The sequence below is a fragment of the Prionailurus bengalensis genome, chromosome A1 (assembly GCF_016509475.1).
Source record: "Prionailurus bengalensis isolate Pbe53 chromosome A1, Fcat_Pben_1.1_paternal_pri, whole genome shotgun sequence".
Classification (NCBI taxonomy): Eukaryota; Metazoa; Chordata; class Mammalia; order Carnivora; family Felidae; genus Prionailurus; species Prionailurus bengalensis.
In genome coordinates, this window is record NC_057343.1 from 1634718 (window position 1) to 1650295 (window position 15578).

The 15578-nt window shown below is 37.1% G+C and overlaps 1 protein-coding gene across 5 annotated transcripts in view; it reads left to right on the forward strand.

Moving 5' to 3' along the window:
• The window catches only part of IFT88 (intraflagellar transport 88), a 133156-nt gene that overhangs the window by 36785 nt on the left and 80793 nt on the right, over positions 1-15578 (forward strand). For all 5 annotated transcript variants that reach the window (XM_043574755.1, XM_043574763.1, XM_043574773.1 and 2 more), the window contains 3 exons: positions 1239-1470; positions 3082-3152; positions 12475-12561. In XM_043574755.1, the coding sequence (XP_043430690.1) occupies positions 1239-1470; positions 3082-3152; positions 12475-12561 (390 nt within the window). The remainder of the gene's footprint in view (positions 1-1238; positions 1471-3081; positions 3153-12474; positions 12562-15578) is intronic.

Below are 15578 nucleotides of genomic sequence, written 5' to 3' on the forward strand. Positions count from 1 at the left end.
AGGATATTTACCGGTCATAATTGTCCCTAGGCGCTTAGTACAGTTCCTCTGTGAAAGTTAATTTATTTGTAAATGCCACCTTTAATGATTATTTGTTTCTGAACAGTGCATCATTATCATTGGGAAATATCTAGCTTCTAGGACACAATGCCCTTAGGCACTTTTAACACAGGTGAGCCCAAGGCTTTGAGCATTGTAGGATAGCTTATGTCAAGTGCTTAATTATCAATAATCAAGAGGTGCTGTAGTAACTAAGTTAAGGAACTGATGGTAAGAACAAGAGCGCTCAAGAAAGGTGTACTTGTGACAGGTTATTTAAGTGAGGAAGAGAAAAAGGGTAATATTCCAGACAAAGGGAAAATCGAGAAGAGTCAAGGAAATAACAGTATTCATGATCTGATCAGAATAAATGAATTTAGTTGAAACAGAGATATTATGTTGAGGAGTAGTTAGAAATAAGATGGGATTACATTCATAATCCCATCTACATCCCTTTGAAGAGGATGTAGAGAAATTGGAAACCTCATACATTGGGGTATATAAAATAGTACAGCCAATTTGGAAAATAAGTATGGAATTTCTTAAAAAGTTGAACACAAATTTACCAGTGGACCAGTAATTCAACTTCCAGGTATATATCCAAGAGAAATGAAAACATGCTGTTACAAAGGATTGTATGTGAATGTTCATAGCATTATTCCTAATAGCCCAAAAGTGGAAACAGTCAAATGTCTGCCGAGTAGGCAATGGGTATATAAAATGTGGTGTATTCATATTATGGAATACTATTTGCAAATATAAAAGGAATGGAGAACTGATAGATGCTGAGAATGGAGGAACCTTCAAAAGATTATGCTAATTAAAAGAAGCCAGGTATAAAATACTGTATATTATATGACCCCCATTTATATGCAATGTTTAGAAAAGGCAAATCCAGAGAGAAAGTAGGTTAATGATTGCCTAGGGCAGGAAGTGAGAATGGGGAGTGGCTGCTAATGAGCACAGATTCTCCTTTTAGGATAATGGAGTTGAGTTAATATTTTCACAGCTGTGTAGATACAGCAGCAATCACTGAATTGTATAGTTAAAACAAGTGAGCTTAGGTAAGTTAAACTTCAGTAAAGCTTTAACAAAACAAAGCAAAAGTGGGAAAGAAAAGGATACTATCTGTGGAGTGTCTTGACTACTGTACTAAACGCATTGGACTTTTAAACTCATCCATGTTTCTTTTTCTTTAGGATTAAAATCATGCAGAACATTGGTGTTACATTTATTAAAACTGGTCAATATTCAGATGCCATTAATTCATTTGAGCACATAATGAGTCTGGCACCAAATCTGAAGGCAGGCTTCAACCTGATTCTTAGTTACTTTGCTGTTGGAGATCGAGACAAAATGAAGAAGGCGTTCCAAAAATTGATTGCGGTTCCATTAGAAATCGATGAAGATGATAAATATATCTCACCAAGTGTGAGTATGAAGATAACTGCTGTGTAGCTAGCTGTTAGTTGTCCGTGCTTTTCTGTTTCCAGAAATGAGAGTTAGATGGATGACTTTTTAGGTTTCTCCTAGCCCTATATTAATGTGTTTTAATTAATCAAATTTAATTAATGTGCTTTTACCAGTTTCATTTGTTACTTAAGTTAAATGGTTGAGAATGGGACTCTGTTGAAATAGGGCTAGAGATTATGGTTAAAACTGACTTTACAATTTTATTGAGAAAAGGGAAAATCTTACAAAAATATGATTAGATGTCATTCCTTAAGTATAATATCTTGACCAAGGAACCCCTAAATCCTTGGTTTTTTTACTATTTTTTTCAGTCATTTATGAACAGAGGAAGCTCAAACTATACTAAATATATCACAAATGAAAAGAAGTAGTTCCTTATCCTTATGCATAGGGTAGAGCATAATAAAAAATTCCTATTTTCAAAGACCTGAGGAAATATTACATAATGTTAAGTGAAAAACCAAATGAAAAAAAAAAAGATATGCACACACCCATACACGAACACAAACTGAAAGGAAATACACCAAAATAGAAACAGTAGTTTCCAGGGAGTGAGATGATTTTTCTTAATGTTTTTAAAATATTTTCCAGAGTTTTACATATAAATTATAGGTATGCTGCCATATTATTTTCTATTAAACCAAACAGCATGAAATTGCCTGTATTTATAGATCAAAAATAAGAGAATAATGCCAATTTCATAAATTGAATTAATAGATTTGTTAATAGATTGTAAGGGTATTACCGCCTAGCTGTTGGCTGCACCATACAATACTTAACTCTTCTTATGCCTCAGTTCTTTATATACAATACAGGAATTTATAATAACCTACTTTATAGGGTTGTGAGGATTAAGTGAGATAATGCAAGTGAAATGCTTATTAAAACAGTACCTGGAACATAGCATGTGCTATGTAAACATTAATTATATATATTGTTTTTATTGAGAAGAAATTTATGTTGTGAAAAAATCTATTTTTAATAAAGAGTAGAGATATGGATTACTAAATAATTTGATGATCATTAAATCATTTACATTTGAGTTTAGAATTTATAATATCGCACAGCTTCTGTGTACTTGGTCCTGTTCTATCCGGCCTGACCTTTTATCAGCTGCTCAGAATCTGTTAGTTCAAGTAGAATGTGATAGATAATCAGGAATAAGAAAAGTTCTACTTTACATAAGGGAAAACAGTTTAGAAAGATTAATTTACTCTACTAACTAACTTAGTGGTGTGTTTGATTAGAAATCCAAGCTCTTAGGGGCACCTGGGTGGCTCAGTCGGTTCAGCTCTTAGGGGCACCTGGGTGGCTCATGTCTGACTTCGGCTCGGGTCATGATCTCACGGTTCGTGAGTTCAAGCCCCGCCTCGGGCTCTGTGCTGATAGCTCGGAGCCTGGAGCCTGCTTCGGATTCTGTGTCTCCCTCTTTCTCTGCCCCTTCCCCGCTCATGGTCTGTCTTGGTCTGTCTCTCAAAAATGAATACACTGTAAAAAAAAAAAAAGAAATCCAAGTTCTCAGTATTTGCTTCTGAATTAATCACTTTTTTCCCAATTTTATTTTCCCAGGATGATCCACATACTAACTTAGTAATCGAAGCTATAAAAAATGATCATCTAAGGCAAATGGAACGTGAACGGTAATACTTTGCACACTTTAGTAACATAGGTTTAATTTTTATGAGTTGAATATACATTCTGATTATTTCTCTCAAGACTTGTTATATTCAGTATATTAAATAGTGCTATTGTTTCACCAATTCTGTACATTACTAGATTCTCTTTTCTCCTAAATAATCACAGTCCTCGGGCTGACCCCAGTTATTCTTGTCCAGTTACTCTTACTATTTTCTTATAATTCACTTCTCCTCTGCATTTGGTGCAATGTTGCAACTTTGTTTATACTACCTTTCTTTAAAAAATTGTATCTTTATGTATTTTTGTCCAGCTTCCCAATTAAATTTCAACTCCCAAAGACAAAATTGTACTTTTTTCTTCCTTCCTCCAGTATGGTACCTAGACTCTGCCAACTATGGTTTGAAAGTTCTAATATGTATTGAACATGCAACAGGTATATTAGAAGTATATCACACAATAGAGAGCCTTTAATTTTTTAAATTGTGGTAAAATACACATAGCATAAAATTTACCATCTTAATCATGATGCATAAGAAAGACTTCATGGTTTGGTAGTGTTAAATGCATTCACGTTTTATAACCAGTCTTCAGAACTCGTGTGTGTAGGTATTGGGTCATATGCTAAATCTATTTTTTAATTTTAAAATTATTTTTATTTATTTATTTGTAATTCCAGTGTAATTAATGTTATATTAGTTTCAGGTATACAATATAGCGATTCAACAATCCTGTGCATTCCTCAGTGCTCACCACGATAAGTGTGCTCTTAATCCCCTTCACTTATTTCACCCCAGAACTCTTTGTATCTTCGTAATCTGCATCTCTACCCATTGAACAACATTTCTCCAGGTCCTGCCCCCAGCACCAAACACCCACCGTTCTCCTTTCTGTTACTATGAATTTGCTTTATTTGCCTCATGTAAATGAAATTATAGTACACTTATAATGTCTACAAGGTCCTTCCATGCTGTAGCATGTGATAGGATTTCCTTCTTTTATAAGGCTGAATAAGATTTCATCATATGCGTGGAAGGTCCTTAATTTTTAGAAATTAGTTAAAAAAATTTTTTTTATGTTTTTATTTTATTTTTAAGAGAGACAGACAGAACATGAGGAGGCTAAGGGGCAGAGAGAAAGGGAGACACAGAATCCGAAGCAGGCTCCAGGCTCTGAGCTGTCAGCACAGAGCCCGACACGGGGCTCAAACTCACAAACTGTGAGATCATGACCTGAGCCAAAGTCGGACACTCAACCGACTGAGCCACCCAGGCACCCCAGAAATTAGTTTAACTTTAAAAATTAGTTTAGGGGTGCCTGGGTGGCTCAGTTGGTTAAGCGTCTGTCCGACTCCTGATTTCAGCTCAGGTCACGATCTCACAGTTTGTTGAGATTGAGCTCCATATCAGGCTCTGCACTGACAGTACAGCTGCATGGAAGTCTTTTTCTCCCTCTCTCTGCACCTCCCCCTCTCACACATGTATTCTCTCTCTCTCTCCCTCTCTCTCTCTCCCTCTCGAACTTAAAACATTAGTTTAGCATTAAAAATAACTGACTTCTTCTGGGAAGATGAGTAGACCTAGTTTTCCCTGTTATTCCCACTAAATACAAATGAAAACCTTGGAAATTATGTATAAAATACAAGAAGAAAGGTGGAGAGAAGAGGGCAGATCAGCAAAGGACCTCAGGACCTGAGGAACAACATGGCAGTGAGTCCCCTCATCTTTCCCAGACTCGTATGTGAAGAAATTGCCAGTTAGAAAACATCAGTGGGTATATTTTAAAAAACAAACAAAAAGCCCCAGGAAAAGCCCAATTTTCTAGCCAGAGGACAAGGAAAGGAACAGTCTATCGAGACTGAAAACTTTTAGACAAATACTGCGCACACAAACTACGGCCCCACTCCTGTGCCTGCCAACAAAAGTCAAGTGGGAGCCTGGCTTCCCACTCTGAAAAGGCTGTAAGGAGACACTCCATATCCCAAAAGACCAGGTAGGGAGCCAGGACTTTAATCTCCACAGACCCTTGATGAGTCCCAGCAGTCTTTGGTTTCAGCAGATAGCACGTGGGGAGCCTGGAATTCTACTCCATCAGAGTCATGAAGCACTCCTTCCCCTCTCTCTGGTATCGGAGAAGATGGTGGAGAATCAAAACTTTCATCATCACTCGGTGGTCACAAGGCCACCCCACTATGGTGTCAGTAGGGACCGTGGTAGAAGCAGGAACTCCTACCCCATCCAGCAGAAACAAGGACTTCTTCCTGCCTCGAGTATCAAAAAAGGCCGTGTGGGGAAACCTGGACATCTGTTATCTGGCACTCATAAGGTGGTGTCTCTTCTCCCCCTGCTAGAGCAGTGTCAAGAAAGCAGCTAAAACAGACTTAAATAAAAATTCAGAGTATTACAATGTAGAAATATCCAAGCTTTTTTTTAATGTTTTAATTTTTGAGAGAGACCGAGAGTGTGAGTAGGGGAGAGGCAGAGAGAGACAGAGGATCTGAAGCGGGCTTCGCACTGACAGCAGAGAGCCTGATGTGGGGCTCGAACTCACAAAGCACAAGATCGTAACTTGAGCCAAAGTTGGACACTTAGCTGACTGAGCCACCCATGCGCTCCATGTAATGTCCAAGTTTTGATCAAGAATCACTCATCATAAGGAGGTAGGATGATTTCAAACCAAATGAATGAAAAATCTAATCAATAGATGCCAATATTATTAGGACAAAGATGTTAGAATTATCTGGCAAAGCAAACGTGATACAAATGCTTCAGCAAGCAACTATGAGCATGCTTAAAGCAAATTTAAAAGTAAAAACCCTCAGAAAAGAAGTCTCTGCAAATATAAAGAAGCACCAAATGGAAAATTTTAACTTTTTTGAAAAATACAGTAATTCAAATAAAAAGCCTGGTGGATGGGCTCCACAGGAAAATAAAGGGGAAATGGAAAGATTCAGTGAACTGGAAGATGAAAAATGGAAATTACCCAGTCTGAACAACAGAGAGAAAATAGACCCAAAACCAGAAATGAAGAGAGCCTAAGTGATATCTGGGACTATAACAAAAGACCTGCCATTCGCATTATCTGTGTCTTGGATGGAGAGGAGAAAGAGATTGGGCTAAAGAAATAGTGGCTGATAAAATTCCCCAAATTTGATGAGAGAAATAAATATACGATACAAAAAAATGATTAATACCAAAAAGAGTAAACCCAAGGAAATCCATGTGAAGATACATTATGATTAAACTTCTGAAAATTAAAGATAAAGAGTCTTGAAAGAAGACAAAGAAAAACAACACATAAGGGAAAGCAATTAGAATGATAGTGGAAAAGCCTTAAATTAATACTCTAAGCTGTCAGATTAATAAACTAGAAAAAGAAAAGCAAAATCAGCCAAAAGAAGAAATAATAACAGAAATCATTAACATTGAAAAAAAGAAATATCAATGAAACACAGAGCTGATTCTTTGAATAGATCAATAAAATTGAGAAACTTACAGCAAAACTGACAAAAAATAGAGAAGACACAAATTACCAGTATCAGGAACAAAACAGGATCTATCTCTACAGACTTAGCAGACATCAAAAAAGATAATAAGGGAATACTACAAGCAACCCTGTACCCATAAAGTTGACAGCTTGGACAGAATGGGACCACTCTCTGGAAAAACACAATGACCACAACTCACCTAATGTGATTTAATTTGTAATTTTGAAACACCCCAAAAAGAGATCTCCAGGCCCATATGGTTTTACTAGGGAGTTCTAGGAATTAACATCAGTTCTATACAGTTTATTCCAGAAGATAGTTCATTTTATGGGGCTAGTATTCCCCTGATACCAAAATAAGACAAAAAAAGAAAAAAAAAAAGAAACAACAGATCTAAAAAACAATGAGTATAATAAAGGATATCAATAGAATAGAGGACAAAACCACATCATCATCTCAGTTTAAACCAAAGAAAAAGATCAAGTGGGATTTATTCCTGGGCTACAGGGCTGGTTCAATATTTGCAAATCAATCAGTGTGATATACCACATTAATAAAAGAAAGGATAAGAACCATATGATCCTCTCAGTAGATGCAGAAAAAGCATTTGACAAAATACAGCATCCATTCTGGATAAAAACCCTCAAGAAGGTAGGGATAGAAGGAATATATCTCAACATTCTAAAGCCTATATATGAAAGACCCTCAGATAACATCCTCAGTAGGGAAGAACTGATAGCTTCCCCCCTCAGGTCAGGAACACAACAAGGATGTCCGCTGTCACCACTGTTGTTCAACATAGTCCTGGAAGTCCTAGCCTTGGCAATCAGACAACAAAAAGAAAAGGCATACAAATCGGCAAGAAAGAAGTCAAACTTTCACTCTTGACAGATGACATGATACTCTGTGTGGAAAACCCAAAAGACTCCTAGAATTGAGACATGAATTCAGCAAAATTGCAGAATATAAAATCAACGTACGAAAATCAGTTGCATTTCTGTACACCAATAATGAAGCAGCAGAAAGAGAAACCAAGGAATCGATCCCATTTACAATTGCACCAAAAGCCATAGAATACCTAGGAATAAACCTAACCAAAGTGGTAAAAGATCTGCACACTAAAAACTATAGAAAGCTTGTATAAGAAATTAAAGAAGACACAAAGAAATGGAGAAACATCCCATGCTCATGGATTGGAAGAACAAATATTGTTAAATTGTCTATACTACCAAATGCAATCTACACATTCAATGCAATCCCTGTCACAGAAACACCAGCATTCTTCACGTAGCTAGAACAAACCTAAAATTTGTATGGAACCAAAAAAGACACCAAATAGCCAAAGTTATGTTGAAAAAGAAAACGCAAACTGGAGGCATCACAATTCTGGACTTCAAATTGCATTACAAACCTGTAATCATCAAGACAGTATGGTACTGGCACAAAAACAGATGCTTATAGGTCAGTGGAACAGAATAGAGAACCCAGAAGTGGACCACAATGTATGGGCAATTAATCTTTGACAGAGCAGGAAAGAATATCCAGTGGAGTATCTTCAGCAAATGATGTTGGGAAAACTGGACGGCGACCTGCAGAAGAATGAATCTGGACCACTTTCTTGCACCATAGACAAAAATAAATTTAAAATGGATGAAAGACCTAAATGTGAGACAGGAAACCATCAAAATCCTACAGGAGAAAACAAGGCAACAACCTGTTTGACTTTGGCTGCAGCAACTTCTACTAGACCTGTCTCTGGAGGTGAGGGAAAATGAACTACTGGGACCTCATCAAGATAAAAAGCTTCTGGAGGCGCCTGGGTGGCTCATTCAGTTAAACATCCGACTCTTGGTTTCTGCTCAGGTCATGATCTCACAGTTGTGAGATCAAGCCTTACATCGGATGCTGTGCTGACAGCACTGAGCCTGCTTGGGATTCTCTCTCTGTCTTTCTCTCTGCCTCTCCTCCACATGTGTACAAACTCTCTCTCTCTTCAAATAAATTTTTAAAAAGTTAAAAACCTTCTGCACAGTGAAGGAAACCAACAAAACTAAAAGGCAACTGATGGAATGGGAGAAGATATTAGCAAGAATATGGGAGAAGATATTAGACACACCAGATACAGGGTTAGTATCAAAAATCTATAAAGAACTTACCAAACTCAACACCCAAAAAACAAATAATCCCGTCAAGAAATGAACCAAAGACACGAATGAACACTTTTCCAAAGAAGACGTCCAGATGGCTAACAAACACATGAAAAGATGCTCAAGATCACTCATCATCAGGGAAACACAAATCAAAACCCCAATGAGATGCCACCTCACACCTGTGAGAATGGCTAAAATTAACTCAGGAAAAAACAGATGTTGGTGAGGATGCAGAGAAAGGGGAACACTTTTGTGCTGTTGGTGGGAATGCAAATTGGTGCAGCCACTCTGGAAAACAGTATGGAGGTTCCTCAAAAAATGTAAAGTAGAACTGCCCCTTAGGGTAGCAATTGCACTACTAGGCATTTATCTAAAGGATACAGAAATGCTGATTTGAAGGGGCACCTGCACCCCAGTGTTTATAGCAGTGCTATCAACAATTAGCCAAATTATGGAAAGAACCCAATGTTTATCGACTGAAGAACGGATAAAGAAGATAAAAAAGAATGAAATCTTGCCATTTGCAGCAATGTGGATGGAACTAGAGTGTATTATGCCAAGCAAAATAAGTCAGAGAAAGACAAATATGATTTCATTCGTGTGGAATTTAGGAAATAAAACAGGTAAACATAGGGGAAGGGAAGGAAAAATAAAGACAGAGGAGCGCCTGGGTGGCTCAGTCGGTTGAGCATCTGACTCTTGATTTCCACTCGGGTTATGATCTCATGGCTTGTGAGTTCAAGCCCTTCATTGGGAATCCCTGCTTGGGATTCTCTCCTTCTCCCTCTTGCTGCCCCTGCTTGTGCTCTCGCTCTCTTGCTCTCTTGCTCTCTCAAAAGAAATAAACTTAAAAAAAAAAAAAACAGAAGGAGGCAAACCTTTAGAGACTCTTAAAAACAAACTGAGGGTTGCTAGAGGGTGGGGGGGGGGCTGGGCTAAATGGGTGATGGGCATTAAGGAGGACACTTGTTTGGATGAGTACTGGGTGTCGTATGTAAGTGATGAATCACTAAATTCTACTCCTGAAACCAGTACTACACGGTATGTTAACTAACTTGAATTTAAATAAATAAATTTTAAAAATGTTTTTGATAAAATCTAGTGTGCTTTGATGCTAAACAAACAAAACAAACCTCAAGAGGCTAGAAGTAGAAAGGAAGTTCCTCAATCTGATAAAGGACATTTATGAATAACCCACAGTTTGACATAATATTTAATGGTGAAAGACTAAATGCTTTCCCCCTTAGATCAGAAACAAGATAAGGAAACAGAAACAAGATATTATTCACTCTTACCAATTCTATTCAACATCGCACTAGGGGTTCTAACTATGGAAATTAGGCAAGAAAATGAAGTAAGAGACATCCAGATTGGAAAGAAAAGTAAAACTATGTCTGTTTAGAGATCACATGATCTTATACATGGAATATCCTACATAAAATTTTAGAATCCACTAAAAAACAATTACAACTAGTAGGTTCAGCAAGCTTGCAGAGTAAGAGATCAAAATATACGCATCAATACTGCACTGATGTACTATATAGTACCAGTGAAGTATCCAAAATTAAACTCGTCATTGCATTTACAGTAGCGTAAAAAATAATTAGGAATAATATTAACAAATGAAATGTAAAATTTATACTCTGAAAACTATAAGACATCGTTGAAGGATATGCTAGGTCAATGGGAAGACCTCCCATTTTTGTGGGGAGGCACTTAATGTTATGTGTTATGATGGCAGTCCTCCCCAAATTACTTTATAGATGCAGTGTAATCCATATCAAAATCCAAGCATTGGTTTTTAGAAAGTGACAAGTTGATCCTAAAACTCATATAGAAATATAACGGATCCAAACCAGCCAAAACAGGTTGAAAAATGAAGAGCCAAGTTGGAGGGCTTATGCTACAAAGCTACCCCAATCAAGCGTGGTAGTACTTTGTGCTAGTTAGCGTAAAGATAGACATAGAAATCAGGATAGAATTGAGAGTCCAGAAATAAGCTCTTGTATTTATAATTAACAAAAGTGCCAGGACAATTCAATGGGGGAAAAGATAGTCTTTTCAACGAATGGTGCTGGGACAATTGAATATCCTCATGGGAGAGAATGAAGTTGTGCCTCTCTCACACCATACACAAAAATTACTTTAAAATAGATCATAGACCTAACTGTAAGAGCTAGAACTGTGAGGAAAAAACAAGTAATTATTATTGATCTTGTGTTAGGCAGTGACTTCTTAGATACGACACCAAAAGCACACCAAAAGGAAAAAAAATAGGTAAATTGGACTTCATCACAATTAAAACTTTTGTTCTTCAATGGACACCATCAAGAAAGTGAAAGACAGCCCACTGAATGGGAGAAAATTTTTGCAAACCATGTATCCAAGAAGGGACTTATTTCTCCAATATAAAAAGAACTCTTCTAACTCAATAATAAAAAGGCCAATAACCCAGTTAAAAACATACAAAGGATCTGAGTAGACATTTCTTCAAACTAGATATGCAAATGCCCAGTAAGCACTTGAAAAGATGTGTTAACTTCTATACTTAGGAAAATGCAATTCAAAACCTCAACCAGGTACCAATTCATACCCACTTGTATGACTAATCAAAAGGCAGATAATAGCACATGTTGGTGAGGATGTGGAGAAATCGAAATCTTGCATGCTGGTGGCAGGAATGTAAAATGCTACAGCCGCTTTTGGAAAACAGTTTGGAAGTTCCTGCAAAGGTTCTTCAGCAAAAGTTCCTCATACTTAACCCAGCAGTTTCTCTTCTTAGGTGATTAGAGCATACATTCACACAGTAACTTCACACAAATGTTCATAGAAGCAGCATTTATAATATCCAAAAAGTAGAAACAACCGAATGTCCACAACTGTTAAATGGATAAAGAATATATAGTCTATCCATATAATGGAATATTATTTGGCCACAAAAAGAAATGAAGGACCAATACATGCTACAATAAACACGAACCCTGAAAACATGATAAATAAAGGAGGCAGTCACAAAAGACTGTATATCTATGATTCCATTTATATGAAAGGTACAGATTAGACAAATCTGTGGAGACATGTAGTAATTCAGTTTTACCATTTACCGTACACACTCTTCTTCAGTGGTCATTTTTACCCTCTCCTTTCATGGCCATGGACAGTGCAGTTATATAGCTTCAGCTGCAGAGCTTTGTGCTCCTCCAGTGTTTGTTTTTGATTTGTCGGCATGCACTGAAAAAAAAGAAAGACTTGGGGCGCCTGGGTGGCTCAGTCGGTTGAGCGTCCGACTTCGGCTCAGGTCATGATCTCACGGCCCGTGAGTTCGAGCCCCGCGTCGGGCTCTGTGCTGACCGCTCATTGCCTGGAGCCTGCTTCGGATTCTGTGTCTCCCTCTCTGCCCCTCCCCCGCTCATGCTCTGTCTCTCTTTCTCTCAAAAATAAATAAACATTCAAAAAAATTTTTTTTAATTAAAAAAAAAGTTAAATTTGGTCCAGAAGGCAGTCATGCCTTGCTAGTCCCATTTCGTAGCCATGGTTGTCAACCTGACTTACGGACAGATTTCTAGTGTAGCTGTCCATCTAGTAGACTTTGATGGTATGTTAGCTTTGACAGACAATGTTTATACTTAAAAAAATCCAAGCTCTCTATACCATGTTTCTAAACAATACTTTTTTGTTTCTTTGATACAGGAAAGCTATGGCAGAAAAATACATCATGACAGCTGCAAAACTCATTGCTCCTGTAATTGAAACATCTTTTGCTGTAGGTTATGATTGGTAAGAGAGAAGAAATTCAGTATAACTGGATGCTATGTTGTTTTTATAATACATACTTTTATTGATTTTAAAATTTTATTAGAAGGGTGAGTAATTATGAATGTTTATTTCTACTTATCAGGCAAATAATATTATATGACAAAATCTATATAGGGCATTCTAAAAGTAAAAGTTTTCCTTATTGCGCATGTCATTTCTTAGGTAAAACTTTCTATCCTGAGGAATAGCTCTCACGTGTAAAGGGGCTGTTGTCTCCTGATGTAACCTGTTTTGTAAATAGAAGTGAAGAGTTGGAAAAGTCTTAGATCATTTGCTGAATGAGTAGTGAATCTTCCACCCAGTACAAGAATCCCTTTGTAGCATCCCATATAGGTAGCCATTTAATCTCTGCTTGGAGTCTTCTGGTATTCAACTCATTTGTTTCATTTCTGAACATCTTTAAGGGGTAGAACATCTTTCTTTTGAACCCAAAGTTACCCCTCATGGAACTTTTTTTTGTGTTCTTTCAAGCAATCATGGACTCAGTCTGTGACCTCTTCTATATTGTGTCTTAGAGAATTTTAAAAATTCAAGATACATGTACCTAGTTACAGAGTCAAGTACAGAAGTATTACTGTCTTAGCTTGCTTGCTTTCTGTTTTTTTTTTAATTGAGATATAGTTTACATGTAACATTACATCAGTTTCAGGTATATAACATAATGATTTGACATTTGTGTGTATTGCAAAATGATCACAATAAGTCTGGTTAACATTTGTCACTGTCCATAGTTATGATTTTTTTTCTTATGATGAGAACTTTTGAGATCTATCTTAGTAACTTTCAAACATGCAGTACTGTATTATTAACCATGATCACTATGCTATGCGTTATATCCCATGTCTTACTTTATCTTATAAACTAGAAATTTGTACCTGTTGAGCCCCTTCATCCATTTCACACTCTTCCTACTTCCACCCTGGCAACCACCAGACTGTTCTCTGTATCTGTGAGCTTGGGTTTTGTTTTTTAGTTTTCTAATTACTTTTCATGTTTTTCCTTGCTAGATGTAACTTATGTTTTCTGCATATTTTTATCATCTCTTAGATGTTTACCCATTCTGTTTCTTACTTGGAGTCCATTTGATTCCTTGGAATACATTGTCTTCCTGGTTTAATTTGTACTGGAGGCTTCACAGGTGATCCATGATGTTTTGTTTTTATTGGTATTTCCAGTTGCCTGGCTCTCTTTTTTTGCATTGTTTGTTTCTGTTGAGGACTCAGGTTTTTCTTGGGAGTTCTCCCTTACAGAATCTCTCTCTCTCTGCTCCATTTTCTGTATGATGGTTACTGTCCTGGCCTGGTGTTAAATGTCATCTTGGGGATTACGGTCATTTCTCTCTGCTTTTTCTGCATCCATTGAAATGATTGCATGGTTTTTATCCTTTCTCTTTTTTTTTTTTTTAATTTTTTTTTTCAACGTTTATTTATTTTTGGGACAGAGAGAGACAGAGCATGAACGGGGGAGGGGCAGAGAGAGAGGGAGACACAGAATCGGAAACAGGCTCCAGGCTCTGAGCCATCAGCCCAGAGCCCGACGCGGGGCTCGAACTCACGGACCGCGAGATCGTGACCTGGCTGAAGTCGGACGCTTAACCGACTGCACCACCCAGGCGCCCCTATCCTTTCTCTTTTTGATGTGATGTATCATGTTGATTGATTTGCGAATATTGAACCATCCTTGCAACCCAGGAATACATTCCACTTGAACATGGCGAATGATTTTTTTTTTAATGTTTATTTATTTTTGAGAGAGAGAGAGAGAGAGAGAGACAGAGTGCGAGTAGGGGAGGGGCAGAGAGAAAGGGAGGCACAGAATCTGAAGCAGGCTCCAGGCTCCAAGCTGTGGGCACAGAGCCCATTGTGGGTCTTGAACCCACGAACTTCAAGATCATGACCTGAACTGAAGTCAGACGCTTAACTGAGCCACCCAGGCATCCTAAATTATTTTTTACTGTGTTGTTGGATTGGGTTTGCTAATATCTTGCTGAAAATTTTTGCATCTATGTTCATCAGAGGTATCAGCCTGTACTTCTCTTTTTTTGTGATGTCTTTATCTGGTTTTGATATCAGGGTAATGCAGACCTCATAGAACAAATTTGGAAATTTTCCTTCATCTTCTATTTTTTGGAATAGATGTTGGTGATAAGGATAGATATTAACTCTTCTTTAAATGTTTGATAGAATTCACCCGTGAAGCCATCTGGTCCAGAACCTTTGTTTGTTGGGAGTTTTTTGATTACTGATTCAATTTTGTTTGCTGGTAATTGGGCTGTTCAAATTTTGTTTCTTCCTGATTCAGTTTTGGGAGGTGCAGGTTTCTATGAATTTATCCATTTCTTTTAGGTTGTCCAACTTGTTGGCATATGATTTTTCATAATATTCTCTTAATCCTTTGTGGTTCTATGGTATTGGGTTGTTATTTCTCCTTTTTCATTTCTGAATTTGTTTGAGTACTCTTTTTTTTTTTTTCCTTAGGAGTCTGGCTAAAGGTTTATCAGTTTTATTGATCTTTTCAAAGAACTAGCTCCTAGTTTCATTGAACTGTTCTATTGTTTGTGTGTGTGTGTGCATTTTTTTGTTGTTTTTTTTTTTTTAGTTTCTATTTCATTTATTTCTGCTCTAACCTTTATTATTTCCTTTCTTCTACTGGTTTTGGGTGTTGTTTGTTGTTCTTTTTTTGGCTCCTTTAGGTGTAAGGTTAAGTTGTTTATTTGAGATTTTTCTTCAGGTAGGTCTGTATTCCTATAAACTTCCCTTTATAAACTTCTGTTGCTTCATCCCAAAAATTTTGGATCATTTTGTTTTCATTTTTATTTATCTCCCTGTAGTTTTTGATTTCCTCTTTGATTTCTTGTTTGACCTATTCACTGTTTAGTAGCATGTTATTTAACCTGCATGTATTTGTGTTCTTTCCAGATTTTTTTTCTTGTGGTTGATTTCTAATTTCATAGCACTGTGGTCAGAAAAGATGCATGG